This window comes from Magnolia sinica, chromosome 16 (assembly GCF_029962835.1).
Source record: "Magnolia sinica isolate HGM2019 chromosome 16, MsV1, whole genome shotgun sequence".
NCBI lineage: Eukaryota > Viridiplantae > Streptophyta > Magnoliopsida > Magnoliales > Magnoliaceae > Magnolia > Magnolia sinica.
Window position 1 is genome coordinate 71,626,274 of NC_080588.1, and position 26,211 is coordinate 71,652,484.

General features: G+C 41.2%; 2 protein-coding genes across 2 annotated transcripts; both read right to left on the reverse strand.

The window, feature by feature from the left end:
* Positions 1-715: 715 nt before the first annotated feature.
* LOC131229148 (protein DETOXIFICATION 33-like) lies at positions 716-11,004 on the reverse strand. The gene is made up of 8 exons (XM_058225031.1): positions 10,759-11,004; positions 3,980-4,521; positions 3,408-3,497; positions 3,242-3,298; positions 2,047-2,285; positions 1,435-1,553; positions 1,267-1,353; positions 716-934 (listed from the first exon to the last, which is right to left on the reverse strand). Exons 1-8 carry the CDS (start codon positions 10,987-10,989, stop codon positions 872-874), a joined length of 1,428 nt encoding a protein of 475 aa, XP_058081014.1. The 5' UTR covers positions 10,990-11,004; the 3' UTR covers positions 716-871.
* Positions 11,005-17,436: 6,432 nt separating this feature from the next.
* Positions 17,437-25,670, reverse strand: LOC131229149 (protein DETOXIFICATION 33-like). Its single transcript, XM_058225032.1, has 8 exons — positions 25,453-25,670; positions 21,231-21,772; positions 20,647-20,736; positions 20,460-20,516; positions 19,969-20,207; positions 19,286-19,404; positions 19,119-19,205; positions 17,437-17,643 (listed from the first exon to the last, which is right to left on the reverse strand). The coding sequence occupies exons 1-8, from the start codon at positions 25,648-25,650 to the stop codon at positions 17,551-17,553; spliced, it is 1,425 nt and encodes a 474-aa protein (XP_058081015.1). The 5' UTR covers positions 25,651-25,670; the 3' UTR covers positions 17,437-17,550.
* Between the last annotated feature and the right edge of the window lie 541 nt (positions 25,671-26,211).

A 26,211-nucleotide genomic window follows, 5' to 3' on the forward strand; every position in this document is an offset into this window, starting at 1 on the left:
ATTCTCTCCTTCTGGTCAGCAGGCCTTTGCCTTCCTACTGTTCTTGTATCTCTCAACATGCATCCATAGGAGAAGGCAAAAGAATCAAACGTTTCTTATCATTATTTGTTCCTTTACAGCAAAATTTGAAATATAATGGACTGTAGAACAAAATTTCCAAGGTTTGCCGGCCCCACACGCACCTTTACACATAGTACACATGCCAAACTGAGTCTGAGGTATCTGAACCATTCTAAAAGTGGACTAATCGAAAATGACCCAGCACAAAAATCAGGCTGGTCAGTTCATTAAGTGGGCCACCCAACGCAAAAGAGAGTAGTTCTAAAATGAGTCAATTCGAAATTTGTCCGAGTCAACTCGACGACTCAACAAGACTCGAAGTGAGTCTTCTCAATTGGGTGAACCTAAGCCAAGTATTACATGTTTGCACATCTTTTCATTTTATTTTTAAAATTTATCTATATATAATTATTTAAAATATTTATAAATAATCTTGATTTACTAATTAATCTCGAGTCGAGTCAAATAAAGACTCGTACGAACCTATGAATGAGTTTTTGAGTTTTTAAACTATAGTTTAAAGACCTCCAAAGTACACAAGTGGCCCACCTAATGAGTGGACCAGACTGATCTTTTGTGCACATGCATATCTGCGTGGTGTGGCCCACCTTACCTGTGGCTTGAACGCCCTAAACACTCATTAAGTTGGAACATGTGCAGCATGTAAAGGTGCATTTTGAGCTCCAAAATTTTCTTCCCTAAAGAGTAAGAATTCATGTATCATTCTTCTATTTTACACTGCTTGTAGGTTATCTGCCTCGTACATTCCTTCTCAGTTCTCTATGAATCCATCCACATCGTGTGATTGCCATCAAGATCGTTGAGGCTCGGATTGCCCGCCCCATGTTTGGAGACGCTCCTCAGCTTGAAAAGCCTGCATTGAATCATATATGTTCTAATAGATATGATACGAGAAACAGATAAATTCCAATCATCAGCAGCTCACCCTTATTTGAGCACGACCGGCATTTTAAACTAAAACTAGGCACATTCATCACCACATTTGTGGTTCTGATTAATGGACTAGCTTGATTTTTATATCAGGTCAGCTCCATGGTGGAGCCCACCTTGTGCACTGGTCAGGTGTCTGCACGCAACATGCGTGTTGGGCTACAAAACCCCTAGGCCGGTATTCTCCCATCAATTTTTACTCAGTACTGTAGCATTTTATCACAAGAAAATAAATTACTGTGCATGTTATGATACCTCCTTCTGCCAGTTAGTTCGGTATGTGATCGACATCAAGATGATTGTTTGCAACAGGGTCCCAGCTAGCATTCCGGACCAAATGCCCTGCATGATTATCAAGGAACGAGTCATGGCTACCATTGATTTCATGATTGTAGCTGTGAATTTCTCTGTATCGATTCTTACCTGAACTCCAAGCTTGAACTTGTATCCAAGTAAGGCGCCAATCGGCAATCCAAAGAGATAGTAGCATCCTACATTTACAAAGGCAACTAAGGATTGCCAACCTGCACCTATTGCTACACCTGCAAATGGAAGTATTTGACTGCATCAGATGGCAGCAAGGATTAATTTCTGTAAATGGAAGTATTGGACTGCATCAGATGGCAGCAAGGATTAATTTCTGTAAATGGAAGTATTGGACTGCATCAGATGGCAGCAAGGAATTTCTAATGCTTGTGACAAATTATAGGACCCTCGACTTCTGGATTTGAAATGGTTTTCAGTTTGTTCATGTGAAGTGGCGCATTGCATTGTATGTCGGTCCACAAACTAGCAACAGAAAGAAAAAAGCCCAAGATTGGTGTGGCTAGGATTTCCCAATCAATGAGATTTTTGGGACGGGTTAGGCCAATGATCTGGACTAGTGAACCATTCGCCCCAACTTGAAAAAACTGTGAGATGTCGAGTTTATTGAGTATATCAATGGGCTGAAGATCATACATTTCACAAATGTTTAATCCCATCTGTTGGAGATTGTTTCTGATATGAGTTCTAGAGCCATGCTGGAAAAGTTACCATGTAGAACAGGTTGAATGCTGTTGAGAAAAATCGTGGCCGCCAGAAGATACCCGAGCTTGATTGTTTCTCTTATGACCTCTGGTTTATCAGTGAACAGCTTTGGGAAATGGTTCCTGGCAATGAGTACTGCAGCTGTGAAGAGAATTCCAAACAATGCCGACATAGAAACAGCCACTACTACTGAAAACTCTGCCACTTTTGGACGGCCAGCCCCTAGTTCATTCGAGACACGCACGCTGCAAGGAAATTGAAATTAGATAAGAATAAAGTGTTTGGGTGTTTGACGCAGGGATGAACGTGATGAGAATAACTACTCCGAATCCACGGAGCGTCTCTGGACTCCTCACAAAGACTGCTCGAATCCATGAGGAAAGAAAGCAGAAAATAGAAATAAATTCTAATAAATTCGAAATTGATTAATTGATGCATAAAAACGAGCTCACATCCCTTTAAATAGGGGTACTAAGCAATGGGAAAGATATTAGAATCAAACTACAACTACAACTCCTAGAATCCGCGACTTACGATAAATAGTAAATTTATTATTTATAGACGGTCGTGATGTCTACTAGTGCGCAAGGTTTTCGGCCAAAAATAGTGTCCTATTTGGCTTCACCAAACCGTTCTCCTAATTATTCTAAGCTCTTTTCATGTTGGGTGCAACTCCTAAAGCCCGACGGATGAAGAGTTATAATCAAACTAAAACTTACTATTTATAGTAAAAATGAAATTAAGACAGGGAAACGACCGTCGATCCAGGGGTTTTTTGCAATTCCGGGTTGCATAACCCGGCGTAGTGGGGTTGGCTGGCTAAAGTAGCTCGTTCTACCCCAAAATCATATATTTTATGTCAGATAACTCATTCTGGATTGCCAGATATGCCCGATCTAAAGTCTGACGGTCCAGATCACTTCTGTCGTCGACCGGGCCTTTTCTGATCCATCTTGGCCATGAAACTGTCCGCGACCCGCTCTACATCAGTGTTCTTGCCCTTTGCGGAAGCTAGTCATTCAACAGTGGAAATGCAACTCTTTTGAATGTCAATCCAGAAATTGGCAAACTGATAGTCCTTCGGATGCTCATTTGAAAATTGCAAAGGATATCCAATCCAATTGTGATTTGGGTTGCATCCAAACAATATCTTAATCACTACAACTGACCCAAACCACAATCAAAGAGAGAGATCACCAACCTGACAGCCGCATTGAAACCGATTGCAACCATTAGTGTCCACAGCTCCAAGTTCATACTACCGAAAACAAGGATTAAAAAGGTGAATTTGGGTCTGGAAGAATTCAAGAACCACTAAAAAAATATCACAGCGAATGCGACAGGTTGGAAATGTATGAGTAGCTTACCAGATAGAGACTGCATCAACGGCTATTTCTGGTTTAGTTTTCAAGGAACCCACTAAAAGGATCACTGCAGTATAGTACCATAACTCCAAGCTGTAACCAAACTGACCATGTCTAAGTAGAAGGATATTAACACAGATACGGTAAAACAAGTCTGCCAATGGGTTGGATCCAGATCCATAGTTCAAAAGCTCGAAGTCTGGACTCGACTCGATGTCCAGCCGGGGTGAGTCGACTTGAAAACTCCAACGAATCATTACTTGACTCATCTCGATATCCAATAGATAGACCCATATTATTAATAAATGATTAAAGTATCTGTATACAATTAATCAAGGGCGAGTCAACTGAGTCGATGTCCAAATCTAGTACATTCCAATTATACAGGACAACTCAGTCCAAAAGCCAGCTGAGTCAAGTTGACTCGGCCGACTTTCAAGTCGAGTCACTATGGTCCAGACCAAGCAAAATTAAAATTTGAAATAGGCCTGTTGAGCCAGTTCAAAATCCAGGCTAGCCCATTGACAGCACTACTCTTACATGGGTTTTAGTGGAACTGGGACATGAGTACTGACCATAACATGATCGCTGATGCTAGTGATAGATTAACAAAGGCAGCCAATGATCGAAATGCAGACAAGGAAAAGCCGGTCCACGCATTGGGGAAATACCCAGATACCAGATAGACCAGCTGAGCCAGATTGACAACCCACCATGAAATGTTCCCAGCTATAGCAGCTCCACCCAAGCCATATCCAAGCTTGGTCACCAAAACCCAATTCAACAGAACATGTAAGGCCAAGGCAGCTGCCGCAATGCCAGCCATAACCCAGACTCTGGTCTGAGACTGAAAGAACTTCTGTAATGGGAAATTCACTGCATAAGCGAACAATTGCGGGATCACCCATATGCAATACCTGCCTGCAACTTCCGATATTTCATCGGCCTGACGGAGGAGCTTTAAGATAGGCGACGTGAATACGTAAATGGGTGTAAGAGCCAATGCTGTGAATCCAGTTATGATCCATGATCTTTGCAAATAAATACCAAGCATGTGTATTTGTCTGGCGCCAACAGCTTGACCGCATAGCGTCTCCAGGGCACTTCCCATCCCTAGCTACACAGGAACGGTGAGTAATCTGATCATTACCACTAATATTGCACCAGCTTCTTGTAGCATTTTATATTTCTGTAGTTGAATTCTGATCAAATGATGGAATTTGGTTATGCTTTTAGGCTTAGTTGGCCAATTACGACTTAATTAAGAATTCTGTTTTATATTTGAGTTAGATAAAACTCAAGCACAAAGATCAAACATGAAAGTTGGGAACTCACAAGAGCCATGAAATTCAAATTCAACGCTGGATCAGATAAGACGGATGACGAAAACTGGTAGAGAAGTCCCATGTTGAAGCAACATTACATAAGAACTCTGGTAATCTTATTTTTTAAGTTCTAACCAGTTTGTGTGAATTATTTTCTTCTAAGCATTCGCATCCCTTAGGAAGAATTTAAAGGAGTTGATCATGAGTGTCCAGAGATTAAACCTGTGTGGGGTCCACTGTGATGTGTGAATGCCATCAAAACCGTCCATAATTTGTCCAGCAATGTTAGGTCAAGATGCCAGATTCCAGCCTTATCCGTAACTCAGGTGGGCCATTCCATAGAGAAGAATGGAGGACATTAGGGAGGGGACCTCCACCATAGAGATTTCTAGTTGGAATGTGGGGTCCACCATGTTCTGCATATGTCATCCAACCCAGTCATCCGGTGTGACTTACTGGGATTAAGGGATACACTATAACTGAAGCCATTCCAAATTTTAGGTTGACAAATGTATAGGCTGTAGGCATGACTGTGCATTTCTCCCTGTGGTGTGTCCCACCTGAGTTTTTGACAGGAATGATTCTGAATTTCTGATGATGTACGGTTCCCATGAGGATTTGCACAAGATGCATGGTTTGGATTCCACGTACACATCATGGGTGGGCCCCACACAGCTCGAACATGAGATATTTTCGTACGGATGTGATAATTTTCCATTGTTTACTACTCCAATCCAGTTGAGTAGTCCGGCGCGGATTCAATCGGGTTGGGACTTGACCGAGTTCCGTCATATCGTGACAGTGAGGCCCACCTTGATGTATGTGTTGTATATCCACGCCGTCCATCTGTTTTTCTCGCTCATTTGAGAATGTGGGCCGAAAAATGAAGCAGATCCAAATGTCAGGTGGACCACATCATAGGAAATAGTGGTGATTGACCATTAAAAACTTTTTGTAGGGTCAAAAGCTTGCTTTGGATCAGGCTGATATTTGTATTTTTCCTTCAACCAGCTCTGACAATATCAACAGGTTTGATGGAAATAAACATTACGGTGGGCCCTAGAAAATTTGTAATGGTGGACGTTCAATCACCACTTTTTCATGGGGCGTGGTCCACCTGAGATTTGGATCTACTTAGTTTTTGGGCCCATGCCCTAAAATGAGCTGAGAAAAAGGATGGACAGCATGGATATACAACACATACGTCAAGGTGGGCCCCACAGTCATGACCTTACCGAAGTTGATCAGGTCCCGACGGACTGAATCCGCACCCGAGTAATCCATCCAAACGCACCCACCCTCAAGGTCCCGGCCCAATCTGAACGGGTTTGCACTGCAATCCAAATCTGGACCGTCCGCCCTGAAGGTGATGTGGATTATTTTCTAGTATGTGGCTCATTTGACAGCTGCCATCCAAAGTATAAGTGTGGCACGATATTTGAGTGGATCAGCTTGAATTTCACGGTAGATAATATTCATGGTGGGACCAACCTTTTAGACGTGTTGGATGTCATTATCAATAGTCCAACTTGTACAACTTGTGATGAAAGCCATTCCCAAACACGGAGGCGGATTGCGTCCTACCCCCGCCCACCGTGATGTATCTGTTTATCCACGCCGTCCATTCCTGCTCTCATATATCATTTTAAGGTTGTGCACAAGAATGAGGCAGATCCAACGCTCAAGTGAACCACACCAAATAATAAGCTTGGATTGCATTAAATGCACAAGGGCCCCCACCAAGTTGCATTAAATACAAGAGTCATCTTTGGATCTTTGGTGTGGCCCACTTCAGCGTTGGATCTACTTCATTTTTGTGCACATACCTTAAAATGATACGAGAGAAGGGATGGGTGGCGTGGATAAACAGATGCATCACAGTGGGGCCGCCCACACAACTGCCTGTTCATGGCTAAGGACTGGCCGGGTAGGACGCAATCCGCGTCCACCACGCAATATTGGAAACCAACGGATGGCTTGGAACGACTCGGCCGACCAGCAGACCAGCAGGACCGTTAATGGTCTGGGTAGCTTGTGGGCTTCGTAAGGCCCAGGAAACGTGGGCTTTACAGGACAATCCATGGGCTTTGATTTGGAAATTAATGGCCAACATCGTGTTGGGCCGCCGTGGAGTTAGGTGGGCTGGAAATGGGCTGAATCGGCGTAACCCAGTTACGCCCATTGGCACCCTAATTTCTGATGCATGTCTGCCCGTCCACATGCTAGGCAGAGGTGTATCAAGGCCTGGTCTGCAGAGTAAAATGTAAGGCTGGGCCTAGACGAGGATCATGATGAGCGAAATAAATAGGCCCAAGCCCGTATTAAAACAATTATACACATCCAGAGGCCCAGTCCAGCCCACAAGCAAGCTTGGCCACTCACTCCTGCGCAAGATCTGAGCTGTTCTGGAAGAGTGCCCCCACCATGAATAATATATGACAAAAATGCCTTGAAACCAAGAAAAACGTCAGATCAGGCCGGACTAGGCTAGGGGCCTATTAGACATAGCCCAAGCCCAAGCCAATAAATAAACGGGCTCAAAGTTTAGGGTAGTTTTGCACCCACTCAAAATCCTAGATTTTAGATGGTTAGGATTTAAATTTTAAGATTTGTAAAAGTAGTATCATTTGGCACCTGAAAATTTTGAAATTCAATTCGGAGGTGGTTGAAAAATTAGGACTTTCATCTCCAACCATCAAAACAATCATCTTCTCGTGTATTGACATTTATTTATACAGTTATTTGTTTTCACTTGCATTCATACTATGACGATGGATACTTATAGGCATCACACCTAAATTTTAAAGACACTACTTTTGTACCAATTGACGAAATCTTAATAAACCCACACCTAATTTCCTTGACCAATGTTGGAAAACCGAGTAAGTTTAAATACAAAACCACCAGCTCGTACCCTATTAGGCTACCAAACCCAATCCTGAGATCACCAACTCCAGGCTCCTCAACGTGAACATTTAGGTAAACGATCCCAGGGTTCACCCTTCTGCCCTTATCCTCATAAAATTGTGTCCACCTGTCAGATGAACCATTGTCCCCAAACGAGGTAACTCTAGCAAGCGCCTTGTCCCCCAAACGAGGAAACTCTACCACTTAGGACACCTCGAAGCAATTGTACCCTTGCCTAGGTTCTGACACATCCAGGCCAAATACATCAAAACAAGCCAATTCAAAAGTGGAGTTAGTATTAGGGACACCTGGCTATTCCTTTGGACTAAAAAAAGGTGTCGTCTTCCCTTTTCACTTTCTCACATCTTAGTCAAGCTAAAACACACGTCCACTTCACACATTCCATTTATAGCTAACCCTACTGCTTGTTTTCTCTGTCTTTTATTGTATTTACTTTCATTGTTTATATCTTATGTCGTTGTCCTTATACCTCATGTTTTTTGACTTTGCGAAGTAAGGATAGGATCCACTTATTTTCCTTCCTTTTCGGCTACTCGGCCCTCTGGTAGGGCTATGCCAAGCATGGCTATTTGACTAACATTTTCTCCAAATATAAGAATGTCCTGAAAATTGCATGCCTCTTAAAGAAAATACCACACGTAATGAGAGCGAGAGTCTGTGTAACCCCTTCTTCCCTCGTGATCAAGACCCTTATCCATATTTCTAGGGTCACAGGCCAACCAAAGAGTCCTTCACGCCCTAGAGTTTCAAGACTTTTTAACCCTACTAGGCAAATTTATGGCTCTACCTGACCTTGGACCATCATCCCACCAAATCAGCTAGTGGCAACTTCAAACCTTCGAAAATACCATTCTAGGCCACCTTGGGAAAAGTATTACACAACCAAGGAAACCTAAGTGATTTAAACAAATGGGATACACCTTGACGCCATCACCCCCAATACAGGACTGCACAAAAGGAGTGAAAGCATTACCGTTGTGTCATCCTAATGCACACATGTCGGGAGGGCATTCACAGTACTAAAATTTTAAGGCCATAAAATTATGACGTAGGCTATAATATATGTTAACAATCACTGAAAAAGATATATATATATATATATATATATATATATATATATATATATATATATATATATATATATATTGTTATGGGAAGATCTGAGTCCCTTATAATTCCGAGGGCAAACATCATATTGATCCAATCGGACATGCAACCATCCAATGTGATGCGCGCAACTAAAGGATTCACCGATGAGTCACAAAGGTGCCCCTACTTCGAGGCTAGCGATCAGATCGGCTCAGAACGATCCGAGACCAAGATAGGAGGTGTAACGCTCCGATCGGATCTGCCAGATTGTTTCTCTACTGTCAGACATGAAACAGATAACTCGACCATTAACATCAGTTACAGAAAACCCGATTTGACGAGATAGGTCTGATGCCCCTCCTCAGACCCCAAAAGGAAGGCTTTTGGAAAGCCTGAAAGACAAAAGGCCAAGCCCCTTAGTTCAGGCCGGAGCTCGGCTCGGACCCGGAATACGGTACAAATTAGTGAAGGCTTGTAAACGCATTGGTTGGAACCTCGTCGGCCAGAAGAACCGAGCCGAGGCCGGATTATAAGGTGGGTGCTCCAGGTGTTGAAATAAGAAACTGCCTTAAGCAGACGTGACCGATAACGTCGCCCGCAGAGATGCACGACGCACCACACGATCCCTAGATTACAAACAATATCTCCACGATCCAAAAATTCTACTGATTGAGTAAATCGTGCCGAGATTAATAGACCTAGACTGTCCGATAGTCAGGCATAAATACAATGAGACTCCATTGCTACAAGTATGCAATATCTTGTGCTCTCTCACTATTCTATAACTTAGACCCAGATTCCCTTGACCTGACTTAGGCATTGGAGGGTCCCCCGGCTTAGCCAGGGTCTCCTTTGCTTATTCCCAGTGTGCAGGCTTGAGACGTTGAAGGAATTCGAAGTTCGGAAGACAAAGTGGAGAGCTGCCCAGATTTTGACATCAACATATATATATATATATTTCAATTATAAAATTAATGAACCTACTTCTATAAACTAGTAAAAGTTTATAATTGTTTTATATTTAAGCCAAGCTATCTGAGACAAAGATCAATATTCGTCGCACACATGTCATGTTTAGAATATCTGAGATCATTTAATTCATCATACTCATTATCTCAAGAATATATTTTGTAATAATTTCAAGAATTCAAAAGCTAAAATTCAAGCCCGCAAGCATATATAGTTTCTCAAATTCAAGAAATCAAAAACCCATGCTGCGATACTTCCAGAATTTCAAATCAAGGACTACAAATCAAAGGCCCTCAAACGTGCAATTAGGCCTAGGCAGGGTAGCCCGGCTCGTCGACAGCCCGGCTGAGGGCATCTCTACATGATAGGATCCACCTAACGGACAGCTTAGATCCAGCGTAAATGGGTTGCCTTGTTCGCTAAAGAAGGATTCGGATTGGGTGGAGTAGAACACAGCATATGGATGTTTGTACCTTTTATGCATAGAAAATTTCTGTGGGCCCACCTTGATATTATCTGTTTGATTCACGCTATTCATCCATTTTTCTGGATTATTTTAGGCCATAAGTTGATACAGATCCAATGCTCAAGTGGACCACACCATATGAAACAGTGGGAATTAAATGCACACGTCGAAAACTTCTTAAGAGCTACAGAAGTTTTGGAACAAACTGATATTTGTGTTTTCCCTTCATCCATCCAGGTTTTTATGACCTTATCAATAGGTTAGATGACAAATAAATATCACCATAGGACTTACGACGGTTTCAACGGGACGTCATTATCCCCACCTGTTTCATGTAGTGTGGTCCACTTGAGCTTTGGATATGATTTAATTTTGGGTTCATGCACTAAAATGTTTGGACAAAATGAATGAACGGCGTGGATAAAACAGATACATCATGGTAGGGCACAAAGAGCTTCTCTACGTATACAGAATGCCCACGTCGGTGCTGTTATACACTAGGCAATTCGAGTAGCTAGCTTGCATTAAGAAAAGTGTATGATAATGAAGAAGAAAGAGAGAGTGAGAGAGACATTACCAGAAGGCCAAAAGCAAAGCCTTCAACGATATTCTGAACAACGGCAACAGCAGCAAGCTCTACATAACCCAAGTGGCCCACAAAGGCTACTGTCACAAACCCAATTGAGAATTGTAATACAGATGTCAGAATGGCAGGACCTGCTATCTTCCACATTTTCTTTGATTCTTCCCAGCTCATCTCTCTCAACCTCATCATTCTCCCTCTCATTCTCTCTCGATCGACACCCATCTTCCCTCCCTCTCTATGCGTGTGCGTCTTATTTCTAAGATCGAGGTGGGCCCCACGGCAAGAGTCCACCCACTAAGTTGTTACCTGGTGGGGGTAGTACTTGGGAGAGTAACACCTTACCCCTACCAGTACCACGGGCCCACCTTGATGATGCATTGTATATCCACGCCGTCCATCCGTTTCTACAGATCATTTTAGTATGGGATACCAAAAATTAAGCAGGTGAAAATATAAGGTGGATCACACCACAGTAAAAAGTGGTGATTGAGTGCCTCACCATTACAAATACCAAAGGGCCGTAGTAAGGTTTTCGTGAAGTTCATTTTCCATCCAAGCCGTTGATAATGTCAGGAAGATTCGGATGAAGGGAAAATACAAATATCAGATTAGTCCAAAACTTTTGTGGCCTATAAAAAGCTTTTAATGGTCATTCATTATTATTTCTAGTAGTGTGGTCCAACTGAGATTTGTATGTTCTCAAGGTTTTATGTCCTAAAATGAGATGAAAAAAATAGATGGACGGTGTGGATATTAAAAAAAATTATAAATGTGGGCCCCACATGGTTAGGGTAACACCCACGAAGTTGTTAGTCGGGTAACAGCTAATCAGCTCCCGTAGTACCCAATCCGCGTCAAGGAAACGCATAGTAATGCGGGTGAGACAAGTTCTCTCTCTCTTTTTTTTGTTCGACGCGGATTGCCTGCAACCGCAGGTTTGCAGGGGATTCCTCCAAACCCGAGCATTGTGGAGCCCACCGTGATATTTGTGTTATATCCCTCCGTCCATTCGTTTCACCCTCTCATTTTAGGAAATGAGCATAAGATCCATGACTCAAGTGGGCAAGAAGAAATAGTGGAAATGAAAACGCCCATTGCTTAAAACTTTCTGAGGCCCACCGTAATGGTTATATTCCATCCAATCCGTTCATAAGGTTAATAGCACCTGAATCAATGGAATATATATATATATATATCATCCTGCGCCCACAGCTCTGTGTCCCACTAGATGGTTTCAACGGTTACCATTCAATATCCATTTGTCTTGTCGTGTAAACCACTTGAGTGTATCTCCCCCATGATTTTATCTAAAATGAGATGATGAAACGAACGGACGGAGTGGATATAAGAGAAACATCATAGTGGGTCCCACAGTGCTTGGTTTGCAGAAATCCCCTGCAACCCTCGGTTGCAGGCTCTGACCTGTGGAATCTAATGAGGTCTACATGCACTGGTTTATTTGTCCCTTTCATGGTTCTATCTGGCTCTACGTGACTTTGCCACGTGTGACATCGTGTGTAGCTGTCTAAAATTTTGACACGAGTTGGGAAGGTTTCTCTAGGGAGTTTTTATACTCTTGACTGTGTATGACGCTTGATACATAGGCATTTGGAAATGGAACAGGTGAAATATGGTCGCGGCTTCGGTGCATCCCCAGATCTACCGAGGTTGGTGGGATACCTGACAGTGGGGCCCACCTTGATTTATATGCCTTATATCAACGCCGTCCATCCGTTTTGAAAACTCATTTTAGGGCAAGATTCCAAAAATGAAGTAGATCTAAACCTCAGGTAGACCATAATACGCAAACAGTGGTAATCAACTATTAAAAAATTTTCGTGGGCCACAAAAGTTTTGGATCAAGCTGATATTTCTGTGATCTCTTCACCTAGGTCTTGTTGACCTTATCAATAGGTTGGATGGCAAATAAACATTTCGGTGGTCCCCATAAAGTTTTTAACGGTGGGGATTCAATCACGACTGTTTCTACAGTAAAAATAGATAGACGGTGTGGATGTAAGGCACATACAGCATAGTGGGCCCTACAGAGAGAGATTCATCGAAGTCGGTGTATCCGAGGATCTACCCAAACCGCGTAAGTCAAAGTCAACCTACTGCTGGAACCACCATCGGTTTATTATATTCTTAAAAACAAAAAACAAAAGATTGGTTGAACAGATCTTAACATCTGATCCGTGAATAGTGGGGGCGGATTCGGTGCTGCACCGGACTCACCCAACAGGGAGCAGATTAGGTGAGACCCGGGGCTCACCAAAGACGATCCGGTCCTTATTGTGGGGCTTCACCTTCATGTATTTATTAGGTATCCACGCTGTCCAGCCGATTTTTTCATATCATTTTATGGCATTATACAAAAAATTAATCAAATACAATTACTAGGTTGACCATACCATAGGAAATTGTGATGATTGAACTCACTACCATTAAAAACTTCTTTAGGGGAATATTAATGTTTTTATAGTGTTTATTTGCATACAATCAGTTGATTAGGTCATGTAAGTATGGACAAAGGGAAAAAATAAATATCAACTTGATCCAAAACTTTCATGGCTTATTACTGGTCAATCACCACTGTTTCCTATGGTATGGTCCAATTGATAATTGGATCTACTCTATTTTTTGGATAATGCCCGAAAATGTTATGAAAAAAATGAATGGATGGCTTGGATCCAGAATATACATGATAACGTAAGCCCTACAGTAAGGGCGCAGATCCGCTCCCCTAACATTGTGTGGGAAGCGGATTGCGTACTGAGTAACTCAGTACGCTAAGTATACTAAGTAAACTCTGTGGGTCCACTGTGACTTTTATATTTTATCCACTCCATCCATACATTTTACCGGATAATTTTAGGGCTTTAGACCGAAAATTAAGTATATCTAAACCTCAATTGGACCACACCACAGGAAATAGTGTGAATTGAACATCTACCATTGAAACTTTCTTGGGGGCAATAGAAGTTTTGGATCAAGCTTGTATTTGTGTTTTCCCTTCATCCATGTATGTGTGATCTTATGAACTGGTTGGATGAGAAATAAACATCACTGTGGGCCCTATAAAGGTTTCAACGGTGGAAATCATTATTCCAACTGTTTCCTATGGTATGGTCTACTTAATCTTTGGGTATGCTTAAATTTTGGTCTCAACCCCTAAAATAAGATGAAAAAATGGGTGAACTGCGTGGATAGACCAGATACATTCACGGTGGGCCCAACAGAGTTTACTCAGTACGATAAGAGCGTACTGAGTAACTCAGTACGCAATCCGATTTCCATTGTGTGGTCCTTATGTGGGGTCCACCTTGATGTATGTATCCTACATCGATTTGTCCATCTTTTTTTCAAGTTCAGTTTAGGGCATGAGACAAAAAATGGCACAGGATATTGGATAGACTATATCAAAGGAAACAATAATGATTGACCATTAAAAACTTGTTGTACGCCACAAAAGTTTTGGATCAAAATATGTCAACGCCACCTGAGGAGTGCACAAGGCCGTGATAGCTCCATGCTGGGAATGAGAGTGAGTTCGCACAATCGCGCTAGAGTACACTCGTTTCCATTATCGAGCAATCACGCAAAAACGATTATAATTCCTTGTTACAGCTTCGATTGGGATGATTTTGTGCTTGTTTGAAAAGTAATTTGATGAAATTTCAAATGAATTTAGAATGATCTCATTTAACTATTTAAAAGTAGGCCCAGAGTTTTTAATGACTTTAGTTGCGCTCACGTGATTGCCTTAGAGTTCTGAAATTTTACTCGACTTTGAAATGTCACAACTCCTTCGTTTTGGGTCGAATTAGAGTGATCTTGTACTCATTGGAAATATAAATTGATAAACTTTCAGATGGATTTAGAATCATCTTATTTGGATACAATTTGCCTATTCAAAAATAGGCCTAGAATTTATGATGTTGTGAAGTTGTATTTGCATTCGTTTTCGGCATTAAGCGACTCACGAAAACGATCATAAGTATCTCATTTTTAGCTATTTCTTTTTCTTCTATTCTATCTTTTTCTTGACAAAAGCCCAATTTATGTAGAATTTTTTGAAGAAATAAAAAGAATAACTTATTTTCTGAGAAGAGTATATTAAATGCGGCTCCAACTCCACCCAAGGCAATGCATCTCTTATCATGGGCCCCACTTTAATATAATTGTTTTATATCCACATCATGCATCCATTTTACCAGATCATTTTAAGTTACATGCATAAAAATAAAGCATATCAAAATCTTATGTGGACCATACAATTCGAAGCAATAATGATTGAACATCTTGCCATTAAATTTTCTTATGGTCCACCGTAATATTTTCATAATGTTTATTTGCCATACAACTTGTTTATAAGGTCACATGAACCTGAATGTAGGGAAAACACAAATATAAACTTCATCCAAAACTTTTGCAGCCTATTATAAGTTATTAATGGTTAATCTCCACTATTTCCCATGACATGGTCTGCCTGAGACTTTTTTTTTTTTTTTTTAACACGTGCACACACACAACCACACACTCAAGTTATTAATGGTTAATCTCCACTATTTCCCATGACATGGTCTGCCTGAGACTTTTTTTTTTTTTTTTTAACACGTGCACACACACAACCACACACTCAAGCCATGGTGGGATTTCCATCTGTGGGTACTCAGAACCCTCAACCAGGTGTTGAAACTCTTGAGAGTCTACCACTGGAGTAAGAGTGACGACCCGTCCACCTGAGACTTTGATCTGCTTTTTTTTTGGGTTCGTCCTAAAATGATATGAAAAAATGGATAGACAGCATGGATATAGAATCCATGCATGATGTGGGCCTCGCAGCAAGGGTGTGACTGTCTTGGGTGAGGATAGGGCCACACCTAATCCGTTAATCTGTTACCTTTTTTTTTTTACACACGCACACACCCGTAGTGGGGGTAATAAAAAAAAGAAAAAAAAGAACGGAAATTCATATAAATAATTTAAAGATAAGAGGTTTTGGTTCATAGCCCAAAGGGGGAAAAAAGTACTTACGACCCACCTATCAGTATCTAAGTAATTCTAAGTGCCCGTGTATCAACCATGCCACTCTGCCAGCGTATCAAAGTTTTTATCTTTTTACAATGCACCCCTTGTTCTGATAACTCACTCCTTTTACAATGCACCCCATCCAATAAGGTATGAGTAGGTACCCTCCAAAAAGTAATAGCTTGGACCGGAAATGCTCGAGATATTTCTTTGGAGAAGAAAAAGATAAAGAAAAATAATCAGTTAGAACCTCCTTGGATTGCAGGTATATTAGGTGAAGCAAACGATTTTATTTTGATGCGACATTTACTGTTACTCTGTGTAAATTATGTAAGTAGAGTAGGAAATCCCATTTGCTTTCCTCAGCAACTGAGAAAACCTCCTATGTTTTTCTTTGTTTAAAATCTCAAATGTTCGGAAATTAATTTTCAATCCAACTTGTCATTTTAAATGATAAAGTTGGATGAAAAATGCAAAAGGAAAGCACTTTAATTCATTATCCAAGCAAATAGGTGAGTGGTTTCTTTCCCTAGCATTGATGTCAATATCTGCTCACCATCTTCTTATGTCATAGATTTTTGAATATATCACTAATTTTGGTTCCTAACTAGAAACAATAGTAACCATTGTAAAAATAAAAATAAAAATCAGCAACTTGGATTGATTCATTCAGACCTGAATCGAGTTGGGACTCACCCAACTTGATTCGGTTCACTCATGGCATTGACTAAGAGTTCTTACCGGGTCTGAATCGACTCGCATGGGAGTCTTAAAACCATGATTGTAAGTTAGTAACAGCAATTTGGGGCCTTGATAGATAGTCCCACTTTGTTCATTTACTCTACGATTGAATTGATTTATTGCAATTCAATTCAACTAAGCATCCAAACACTGCCTCAATTCTCTCCTACTGTTTACGTATCTCTCAACATGCATCCGTGGAGGAAGTAAAATGATCAAAGGTTCTTATTATTATTTGTTCCTTTACTTGTTTCAAGGACATTAGAACAAAAGTCTTAGGTTTGCTGGTCCCTTCACACACAGTACACATGCCAACCTGACAGGAGTCTGAGATTTATGAACCATGCAAAAGATGGACCAACTGAAAATGAGCCAGCATAAAAATCAGGCTGGCCAGTTTGTAAAGTGGGCCACCCTTGTAAGCAAAAAGTGAATGGTTTAAAGAATAGTTCTAAAACTCAACGACTTAATTTGAAACTTTTGGCCGAGTCAACTCAACTTGACAAGATTTCAAGCCGAGTCACTATGAAACTTGATTGCCAGCACGACTTGGTTTGATTCGCCGAGCCAACTCAATGACTCATCTCAACATGACTCGAAGTGAGTCTTCTCAGCCATGTATTCATGTTTGCACATCTTTCATTATTCTTTACTTTTATATCTATATAATTATTTAAAATATTTATAAATAATCTTAATTTAATTATTAATTTCGTATCAATCTTTGAGTCAACCCGACCCAGCTCGAGAGAGGCTCAAGTCGAGTTTTCGAGTTTTTAAACTATGGTTTAAAGACCTCCAGAGTACACGTGGCCCACCTAATGTGTGGTGTGGCCCACCTTACATGTGGCTTGAACGCCCTAAACACGCATGACGCATCAAGTTGGAGCAGGTGCAGCATGTAAAGGTGCATTTTGAGCTCCAAAATTTTCTTCACTTAAAGAGTAAGAAATCATGTATCATTCTTCTATTTTACACTGCTTGTAGGTTATCTGCCTTGCACATTCCTTCTCAGTTCTCTATGAATCCATTCACATTGTGTGGTTGTCGTTGATGCTCGGATTGCCCGCCCCATGTTTGGAGACGCTCCTCAGCTTGAAAAGACTGCATTGAATCATATATGTTATAAGGGATATGATACAAGAAACAGATAAATTGCATATCTGAATCATAGAAGAGTTACATGAGGACTTGTTGTGAAAAATATTGATTAAAAATATTTTAAATAAATAAAAATATAAATATATATAAATCTTTTGTTTTAAACAACTTGTGTTTTGGCATTTTTGGGAATAGTTCCCTATCGGAAAGGAGATCAGAAAAAATAGTGTTTATATGTGAGGTGTGGAGTACCTTTATATTTCTTTGGTTGATCCATGGAGTATTGGGATTTGTGTGTTCGTGCACGCGCTCGGTCACCGGCTCGGGCTCGGTGCAAGGGCATGGGCGTGTGAGGCAGTGTGGTTAGTTTCTCACCAACAGTCATAAAACGGTCATATTGGTTTATGACCCTAGACCAAAACAGTCAGCCACCATAGCCTATATAAATAGTGCTTGGATGGTTCAACAGACCATCACCAACACTCCAACCATACTCACTTACGAATCAACAAGAAATGCAACAGTGTACTCTGATCAGTCAGCAAGCTTCATATGAACCTTAGACAGAAGACCTCAAGAAACAGACCAATGCAGTGGTCTAAATTTTTATAATTCTCTTTCTAAATATGAGATTTTTTTTTTCTTTTATTTATCTGCAAAAAATTCGTGTACAGAGTTCCATTCGTAGTTCTTCGTATTTGCTGAACGCAGATCCACACCCAGGCTTGTCGTATCCTAGAAGTTGTTTGTCTGAAACCTATTAGCATTCTCAATCTTTTTGAGAAGGGGAAAATAACGCTTTTAAGGACAGTGTGATCACACGTGCTTCAGCCTGTCCTTATATTTTCGGTTTAATTATTTTTACAGAAATTGTAAAATCTGTAATTTGCGCTAACAGGACTCTGAGCTTCTCTATATATAGTATCGTTGTCGGACCTCGGCATGATTTACGGAGTCTCAGATAATGTAGAACTAATACCAACTTCGCAATTACCATTGACAACCGTCACCAACCTTGCTAACATAAAGATATAACCATTTCAACTAATGAAGGTGACTAGTCAGTTGAAAGAGGTTTGCTAATGCTATTCCCCCATGTAGTTTACACACTGCACATGCGCCAAAATGGCACATGTTGGACATCTGAGCAACCCATACGGCTCGGCCGGCTCCTCCCATGACGATGACCAAAAAGAAAAATCAGGCTGGTCCAATCATCACCAGGCCCCCCTTATTCTAACACGACCGGCATTTTAAACTAAAACTAGGCACATTCATCACCACATTTGTTGTTCTGATTAGTGGACTAGCCTGATTTTTGTATCAGGTCATCTCCATGGTGGAGCCCACCTCGTGTACTGGTTGGGTGTCTGCACGTAATATGCAGGTGGGGCTACAAAATATCTAGGTGGGTACCAATTTTTACTCTGCATTTTTATCATACATTATAAGAAAACGAACTTTGGATTTTATGATACCTCCTTCTGCCAGTTAGTTCGGTACGTGATCCAGGTCAAGATGATCGTTTGCAACAGGGTCCCTGCTAGCATTCCGGACCAAATGCCCTGCATGTTATCAAGAAACAGGTCATGGTTACCATCTATTTCATGATTGCAGCAGCAAATGTCTCTGTATCGATTCTTACCACAACTCCAAGCTTGAACCTGTATCCAAGTAAGGCGCCCAATGGCAATCCAAAGACATAGTAGCATCCTACATTTACCAAGGCAACTAAGGATTGCCAACCTGCACCTATTGCTACACCTGCAAATGAAAGTATTTGACAGCATCAGATGGCAGCAAGGAATCTCTAATCTTTGCTGTTTAACTCCCTCGATATACATTGATACACCATCCTCTAACGGCTCGAGCTTTTAGAGCAACTGAAGGTCAAGTGTTCAAATCGCAAGAGCAACAAATATACCTCCATAATATATTCTCCAACGGTATGCCATTGTTTATGGTGTGAGTGAGTGTCCCTCCACCCTTGCCCAGTTTGTTCCCGTTCTCCCACAGGGGGCCATTGCCCATTGCATTGTATGTTGGTCCACGTATACTAGTAACGCAAAGAAAGAAAAAGGCCCAAGATTGGTGTGGCTAGGATCTTCCAATCAATGAGATTTTTGGGGTATGTTCAATCCTTGGTGGGACGCATTAGACCAATGAGCCGGACCACTGAACCATGCGCCCCAATGTGAAAAAACTGTGAGACACTGGGTATATTGAGCATATCAATGGGCTGAAGATCATACGTTTCATAAATGCTTAATCCCATCCAGTGGAGCTCTGTTTCTGATATGATTTCTAAAGCCGTGCCAGAAAAGTTACCATGTAGAACAGGTTGAATGCTGTTGAGAAAAATTGTGGCCGCCAGAAGATACCCGAGCTTGATTGTTTCTCTTATGACCACTGGTTTGTCTGTGAACACCTTTGGGAATTCACTCCTGGCGATGAGAATTGCAGCTGTGAAGAGAATTCCAAGCAATACTGATGTAGAAACAGTCACCACTACTGAAAACTTTGCTGCTTTTGGATGGCCAGCCCCTAGTTCATTCGAGACACGCACGCTGCAAGGAAATTGAAATTAGATAAGAATAGAATGTTTGGGTGTTCTTGCCTTTTGAGGAAGCTAGTCGTTCGAAAGTGGAAATGCAGCTCTTTTCGATGTCAATCCAGAAATCAGCAAATTGATAGCCCTTTGGATGCTCATTTGAAAATCGCCAAGGATATCCAATCCAATTGTGATTTGGGGTGCATCCAAACAATATCTAAATCATTACAACTGACCCAAACCACAATGAAAGAGAGAGATCACCAACCTGACAGCCGCATTGAAACCGATTGCAACCATCAATGTCCACACCTCCAAGTTCATACTAACAAAGTAAATTAAAAGGAAAAAAGAAAAAAAGTATTAGAAAGGTGAATTTGGGTCTGGAAGAATTCAAGAACCACTAAAAAAAATCACATTGAATGCAATGGGTTGGAAATGTATGAGTAGCTCACCAGATAGAAACAGCATCAACATCTATTTCTGGTTTAGTTTTCAAGGAACCCACTAGAAGGATCACTGCAGTATAGTACCAGAGCTCCAAGCTGTAACCAAACTCACCATATCTAAGCAAAGAGATATTTACACAGAGACTCTAAAGTAAGTCTGTCAATGGGTTGGATCCAGACCATAGTTCAAAAGCTTGAAGTCTGGACTCTGACTCAATGTCCAGCCAGGGTGAGTCGACTTGAAGACTCAGATGAGTCTTTACTTGACTCATCTCGATATCTAATTAATATACTAATAATATTCATATTATTAATAAATGATTAAAGTATCTGTATACAATTAATAAAGGGCAAGTCAACTGAGTCGATGTCCAAATCTAGTACATTCTAATTCTACCGACAGCACAACTCAGTCCAAAAGCCAGCTGAGTCAAGTTGACTCAGCCGACTTTCAATCGAGTCACTATGGTCCAGACCAAGCAAAATTAAAATTTGAAATAGGCCTGCTGAGCCAGTTCAAAATCCGGGCTAGCCCATTGACAGCCCTACTCTTACATGGGTTTTAGTAGAACTAGGACTGGAGTACTAACCATAACATTATCGCTGATGCTAGCGATAGCTTAACAAAGGCAGTCAATGATCGAAGCGCCAACAAGGAAAAGCCGGTCCACGCATTGGGGAAATACCCAGATACTAGATAGACCAGCTGAGCCAGATTGATGACCCACCACGAAATGTTTCCCGCTATAGCAGCTCCAGCCAAGCCATATTCAAGCTTGGTCACCAAAAGCCAATTCAACAGAACATGTAAGGCCAAGGCAGCCGCGGCAATGGCAGCCATGACCCAGACTCTGGTCTGAGACTGGAAGAACTTTTGTAGTGGGAAGTTCATTGCATAAGCGAACAGTTGTGGAATCACCCATATGCAAAACCTGCCCGCAACTTCTGATATTTCATCAGACTGATGGAGGAACTTTAAGATAGGGGACGTGAATATGTAAACGGGCGTAAGAGCCAATGCTGTGAGTCCAGTTAGGATCCATGATCTTTGCAAATAAATACCAAGCATGTGTATTTGTCCAGCGCCAACAGCTTGACCGCATAGTGTCTCCACTGCACTTCCCATCCCTAGCTACACAGGAATGGTGAGTAATCGATGAACTGTCTGATCATTACCACTAATATAGCACCAGCTTCTAGTAGCATTTTATGTTTTCTGTAGTTGAATTCTGATCAAATGATCAAATTTGGTTCTGCTTTTAGGATTAGTTGGCCAATTAAGCTTAATTAAGAATTCTGTTTTATATTTGAGTTAGGTAAAAATCAAGCACAAAGATCAAACATGAAAGTTCGAATTCATGAGAGCCATGAAATTCAAATTCGACGCTGGATCAGATAAGATGGATGATGAGAACTGATAGAAAAATCCCATGTTGATGCAACATTACAGAAGAATTCTGGTAATCTTATTTTCTGAGTTCTAATTAGTTAGTGTGAATTATTTTCTTCTAAGCATTCACATACATTAGGATGAATTTATATGAGTTGATCATAAGCCTTCAGACATTAGAGCTGTGTGGGGCCCACCATGATGTGTGAGTGCCATTCAAACCATCGATAATGCATCCCCCAATTTTAGGCCGAGATGCCAGATTTCAGCTTGATTCGTAACTCAGGTAGGCCATACTATCGGGATCAATGGGGGACATTAGGGAGGGGATGTCCACCATAGAGACTTCCCGGTGGAATGTAGGGTCCACCACGTTCTGCATATGTCATCCAACCCAGTCATCAGGTGCGCCTCGCCAGGATTAAGAGACACACTGTAACTGAAGCCATTCCAAATTTTAGGTGGGCTACAGCAATTGAATGTATACGCTGTAGGCATGACTGTCCATTTCTTCCTGTGGTGTGTCCCAAATGAGTTTTTAATAGGAATCATTGTTATGATGTACAGTTCCCATGAGGAGTTGCACAAGATACATGGTTTGGATTCCACGTACACATCATGGGTGGGCCCCACACAGCTCAAACGTATGATATTTAGGTGTGGATGTGATAATTTCCCATGATTTAATACTGCAATTCAGTTGAGTAATCCGGGCGTGGATTCAATCAGGTCGGAACCTGACTGAGTTCAGTCAGGTCGTGACCGTGGGGCCCACCTTGATGTATTTGTTGTATATCCATGCCATCCATCTGTTTTTTTTTTTTTTTCCTGCTTGTTTTAGGACTTGGGCCCAAAACTGAAGCGGATCCAAATCTCAGGTGGACCACACCACAGGAAACGGTAGTGATTGACCATTATAAACTTCTTATGGGCCAAAAAGTTTTGAATCAAGGTGATATTTGTATTTTCCCTTTTGAATCAAGGTGATATTTGTTTTTTCCCTTCATCCAAGTTTGTTTGACCTTATCAATGGGTTGGATGGCACATTAACATTACGTTGGCCCTAGGAAGTTTTTAATGGTGAGCGTTCAATCACCCTTGTTTCCTGTGGTGTGGTCCACCTGATATTTGGATCTGCTTCAGTTTTGGGCCCATCTTAATACGAGCTGGAAAAATAGATGGAAGGTGTGGATATACAACACATACATCAAGGCGGGCCCCACGGTCACAACTTGACAGAACTCGATCAGGTCCCGACCTGACTGAATCCACACCCGAGTAATTCATCCAATCTGAAAGCCCCGGCCCAATCTGAACAGGTTCGCATTATAATCTAAATTTGGACCGTCCGCCCTGAGGGCGATGTGGATTACTTTCTAGGATGTGGCCCATTTGACAGTTCCATCCAAAGTATCTGTGCTTGTATTCATACCATGATGATGGATGATAGAAATAAATAAATAAATTAATTAATTAAAGCTATTTCATCACGATGTGGGCTTCAATATATGTTAACAATCATTGAAAAAGAAATATAGAATTTTATTTCAATTATGAAATTAGTGAATTCACATTTTATTTCAATTATTTTTAGACGAGACTATCTTATAATGGGTTCGGTACAATGATCTATATTACGTCATGCACATATCTCATGTTTAGAATATTTGAGACCATATAATTTGTCATATTCTTTATCCTGAGAATATATTATAAAATAATTTCAAGAATTAGAGAGTTAAAATTCAAGCTCACAAATATAATTTCTCAAATTCATGAAATTGAAAACCCACACTGCCAAATAGAATGAGAATCCAAAATTTCAAATCAGGGACTACAAATCTAAGCTCTCAAACGTGTAATTAGGTCTAGGTGTGAGTCCTAGAGCTATACATGAGTCAAGCCGAGCCAATTATTGCCCAACTCGTGCTCGGCTCGCACTGCCTGAGTCCTAGCTTGTACTCGGCTCAGCTCGGCCTTCGAGCTCGGATGCCCAACTCGTGCTTGGCTCGTCCGAGTTCGAGCAAATATTGAGCCGAGTTCGAGTAGAGTTTTCGACAGGGAGCAGGATCAAGCTGTGTTCGATCTCGGTAGGGAGCAGATAAGCTCGATACTCCGCCAGCTACGACACCGTCTTGAGTTCTTTCTATGTTAGTTTTCACCGTTTAAAACGCAGTAGGGATTAATTTCTGCATGTGAAACTGATACACACACACACACACACACACACACACAGAGTCATCCTGACCATCCAAATTGTGGGTCCCTTAAAATCACACCGATCGAGCAATGACAACCATCCAATCATTTCCTATCAAAATGGACGGTCATAGTAAGATAAGTCATCCAAGGTAGAACAGGAAAATCAAATGGTTATAGGAATGGGTACAGTTCTTATTTCTGTACAACCTGCCACGTGTACGGTTGATGAGTTACTCCATCGCTTTCTTTTTTACTCCTTTTGAAATCGTTCGATGTTTTCCCACTTGTTTTGAAATGGTAGTCCATGGATTCCTTCCGTTCTTTGATCCTTGTGTTTCTACGCTGCACTCGAAGGCGCGTGAACTATAACATATTTCAAAACAAGTGGGAAAACAAGTGGGGTATATATACCCCTAGTCGAGTACCGAGTCGAGTCTGGTCAAGCCGAGTCGAGTCGATTTCGAGTACTATTCGAGTCGAGCCGGCTCGAACTCAATTCGAGCGCCAAAAAACAGCTCATGCTCGGCTTGAACTTATTTCGAGCCGAGTCGAGTCGAGTATTTCTGAGTCAAGTCGAGTTGAGCGAGTTACAGAGCTAACTCTGCTCGTGTACAGCTCTAGGTGTGACCCTAATATTTCAATTCCAAAGCTTATTCCCAGCAAGGTATCCCGGCCCATAAACAGCCTGCCTGAGGCCATCTCTACTCGGTGGGGTCCACCAAACGGGCAGCTTACATCCAGCATAAATGGATTACCTTGTACACTAAAGCGTGGAAAGTTTTTTCAGATTTTTTTAAGGGCATGAGCTGAGGCAGATCCAAATCTCAAGTAGACCAAACCACATGAAACAATGGTGTCTACCACTAAAAACTTCTTGGGGCCCACAGAAATTTAGGATGAAGCTGATATTTGTGTTTTCCATTCATCCATGTCTGCGTGACCTTATGGTTGAATGGCAAATAAACATGACTGTGGGGCCTAGCAAGATTTCAACGGGATAATCATTATCCCTGCTGTTTCCTTTGAGCTTTGGGTATACTTGCCTTAAAATGACTGGGAAGAAAGAATGGACGGCGTGGATAAAACACATACATCATGGCGGGCCCATAGAGCTTCTCTACGTATGCACAGTGCCCAGGTCGGTGCTTTTATACACTAGGCAATTCGAATAATGAAGAATGAGAGAGAGAGAGAGAGAGAGAGAGAGAGAGAGAGGTTACCAGAAAGCCAAAAGCAAATCCTTCAACGATATTCTGAGAAACAGCAACAGCAGCAAGCTCTATAAAACCCAAGTGACCAACAAAAGCGACTGTCACAAACCCAATTGAGAATTGTAATACAGATGTCAGAATGGCGGGGCCTGCTATCTCCCACATCTTCTTTGATTCTTCCCATATCATCTCTCCCAATCTCCCCATTCTCTCTCTCTCTCTCTCTCTGGTCTCTCTCGCTTTGTATGCGTTGTTTCCTTCTCTTAAATAACTGTTTCCGGACTTTCAGCATAAATATCGACTGCATTTATTAAAACATATCGGTAATCTATACAACAAACGATATAATCTCGCTATTTTCAAAATATCGCGAAAAAAGTAAAATAAAAAACCTAAAAATAGTAAATATATATTTTAATTTTAAATATATTTATTAATTTATTTTCAGCGATAAAGACCTCAAATTCTGAAAATTTGTCACTTGTGTTCACCGACTAACATGATACCATCTCTATTTTCTCCCATTCCCATTTTGCCCCTCAGCGTTTTCATTGCTAATGCAAGTCAAGAGATACGCGAGTGAGACAAGGTTTTTTTTTTTTTTTTTTGGACACGAATTGCCTACAACCGCAAGCATTGTGGGGCCCAATCTGATGTTTTTGTTATATCTACTCCGTCCACTCGTTTCTACATCTCATTTTAGGTTATGGGCATAAACAGGAAGGAGATCCACAACTCAGGTGGGCCAGAGGAAACAGTGGAGATGGA

Bases quoted from the DNA above. Each gene is read 5' to 3' on its own strand.
- LOC131229149 (XM_058225032.1), bottom strand. From the start codon at position 25,650: ATGGGGAGATTGGGAGAGATGATATGGGAAGAATCAAAGAAGATGTGG. The intron at 21,773-25,452 runs GTAACCTCTCTC...ATTCCTGTGTAG, and splicing joins GATTTGCTTTTGGCTTTCTG to CTAGGGATGGGAAGTGCAGT. The intron at 20,208-20,459 runs GTTGGTGATCTC...ATTTCCTTGCAG, and splicing joins GGTTTCAATGCGGCTGTCAG to CGTGCGTGTCTCGAATGAAC.
- LOC131229148 (XM_058225031.1), bottom strand. From the start codon at position 10,989: ATGGGTGTCGATCGAGAGAGAATGAGAGGGAGAATGATGAGGTTGAGA. The intron at 3,299-3,407 runs GTAAGCTACTCA...TGTTTTCGGTAG, and splicing joins GTTGATGCAGTCTCTATCTG to TATGAACTTGGAGCTGTGGA. The intron at 1,354-1,434 runs GTAAGAATCGAT...ATAATCATGCAG, and splicing joins AGTTCAAGCTTGGAGTTCAG to GGCATTTGGTCCGGAATGCT.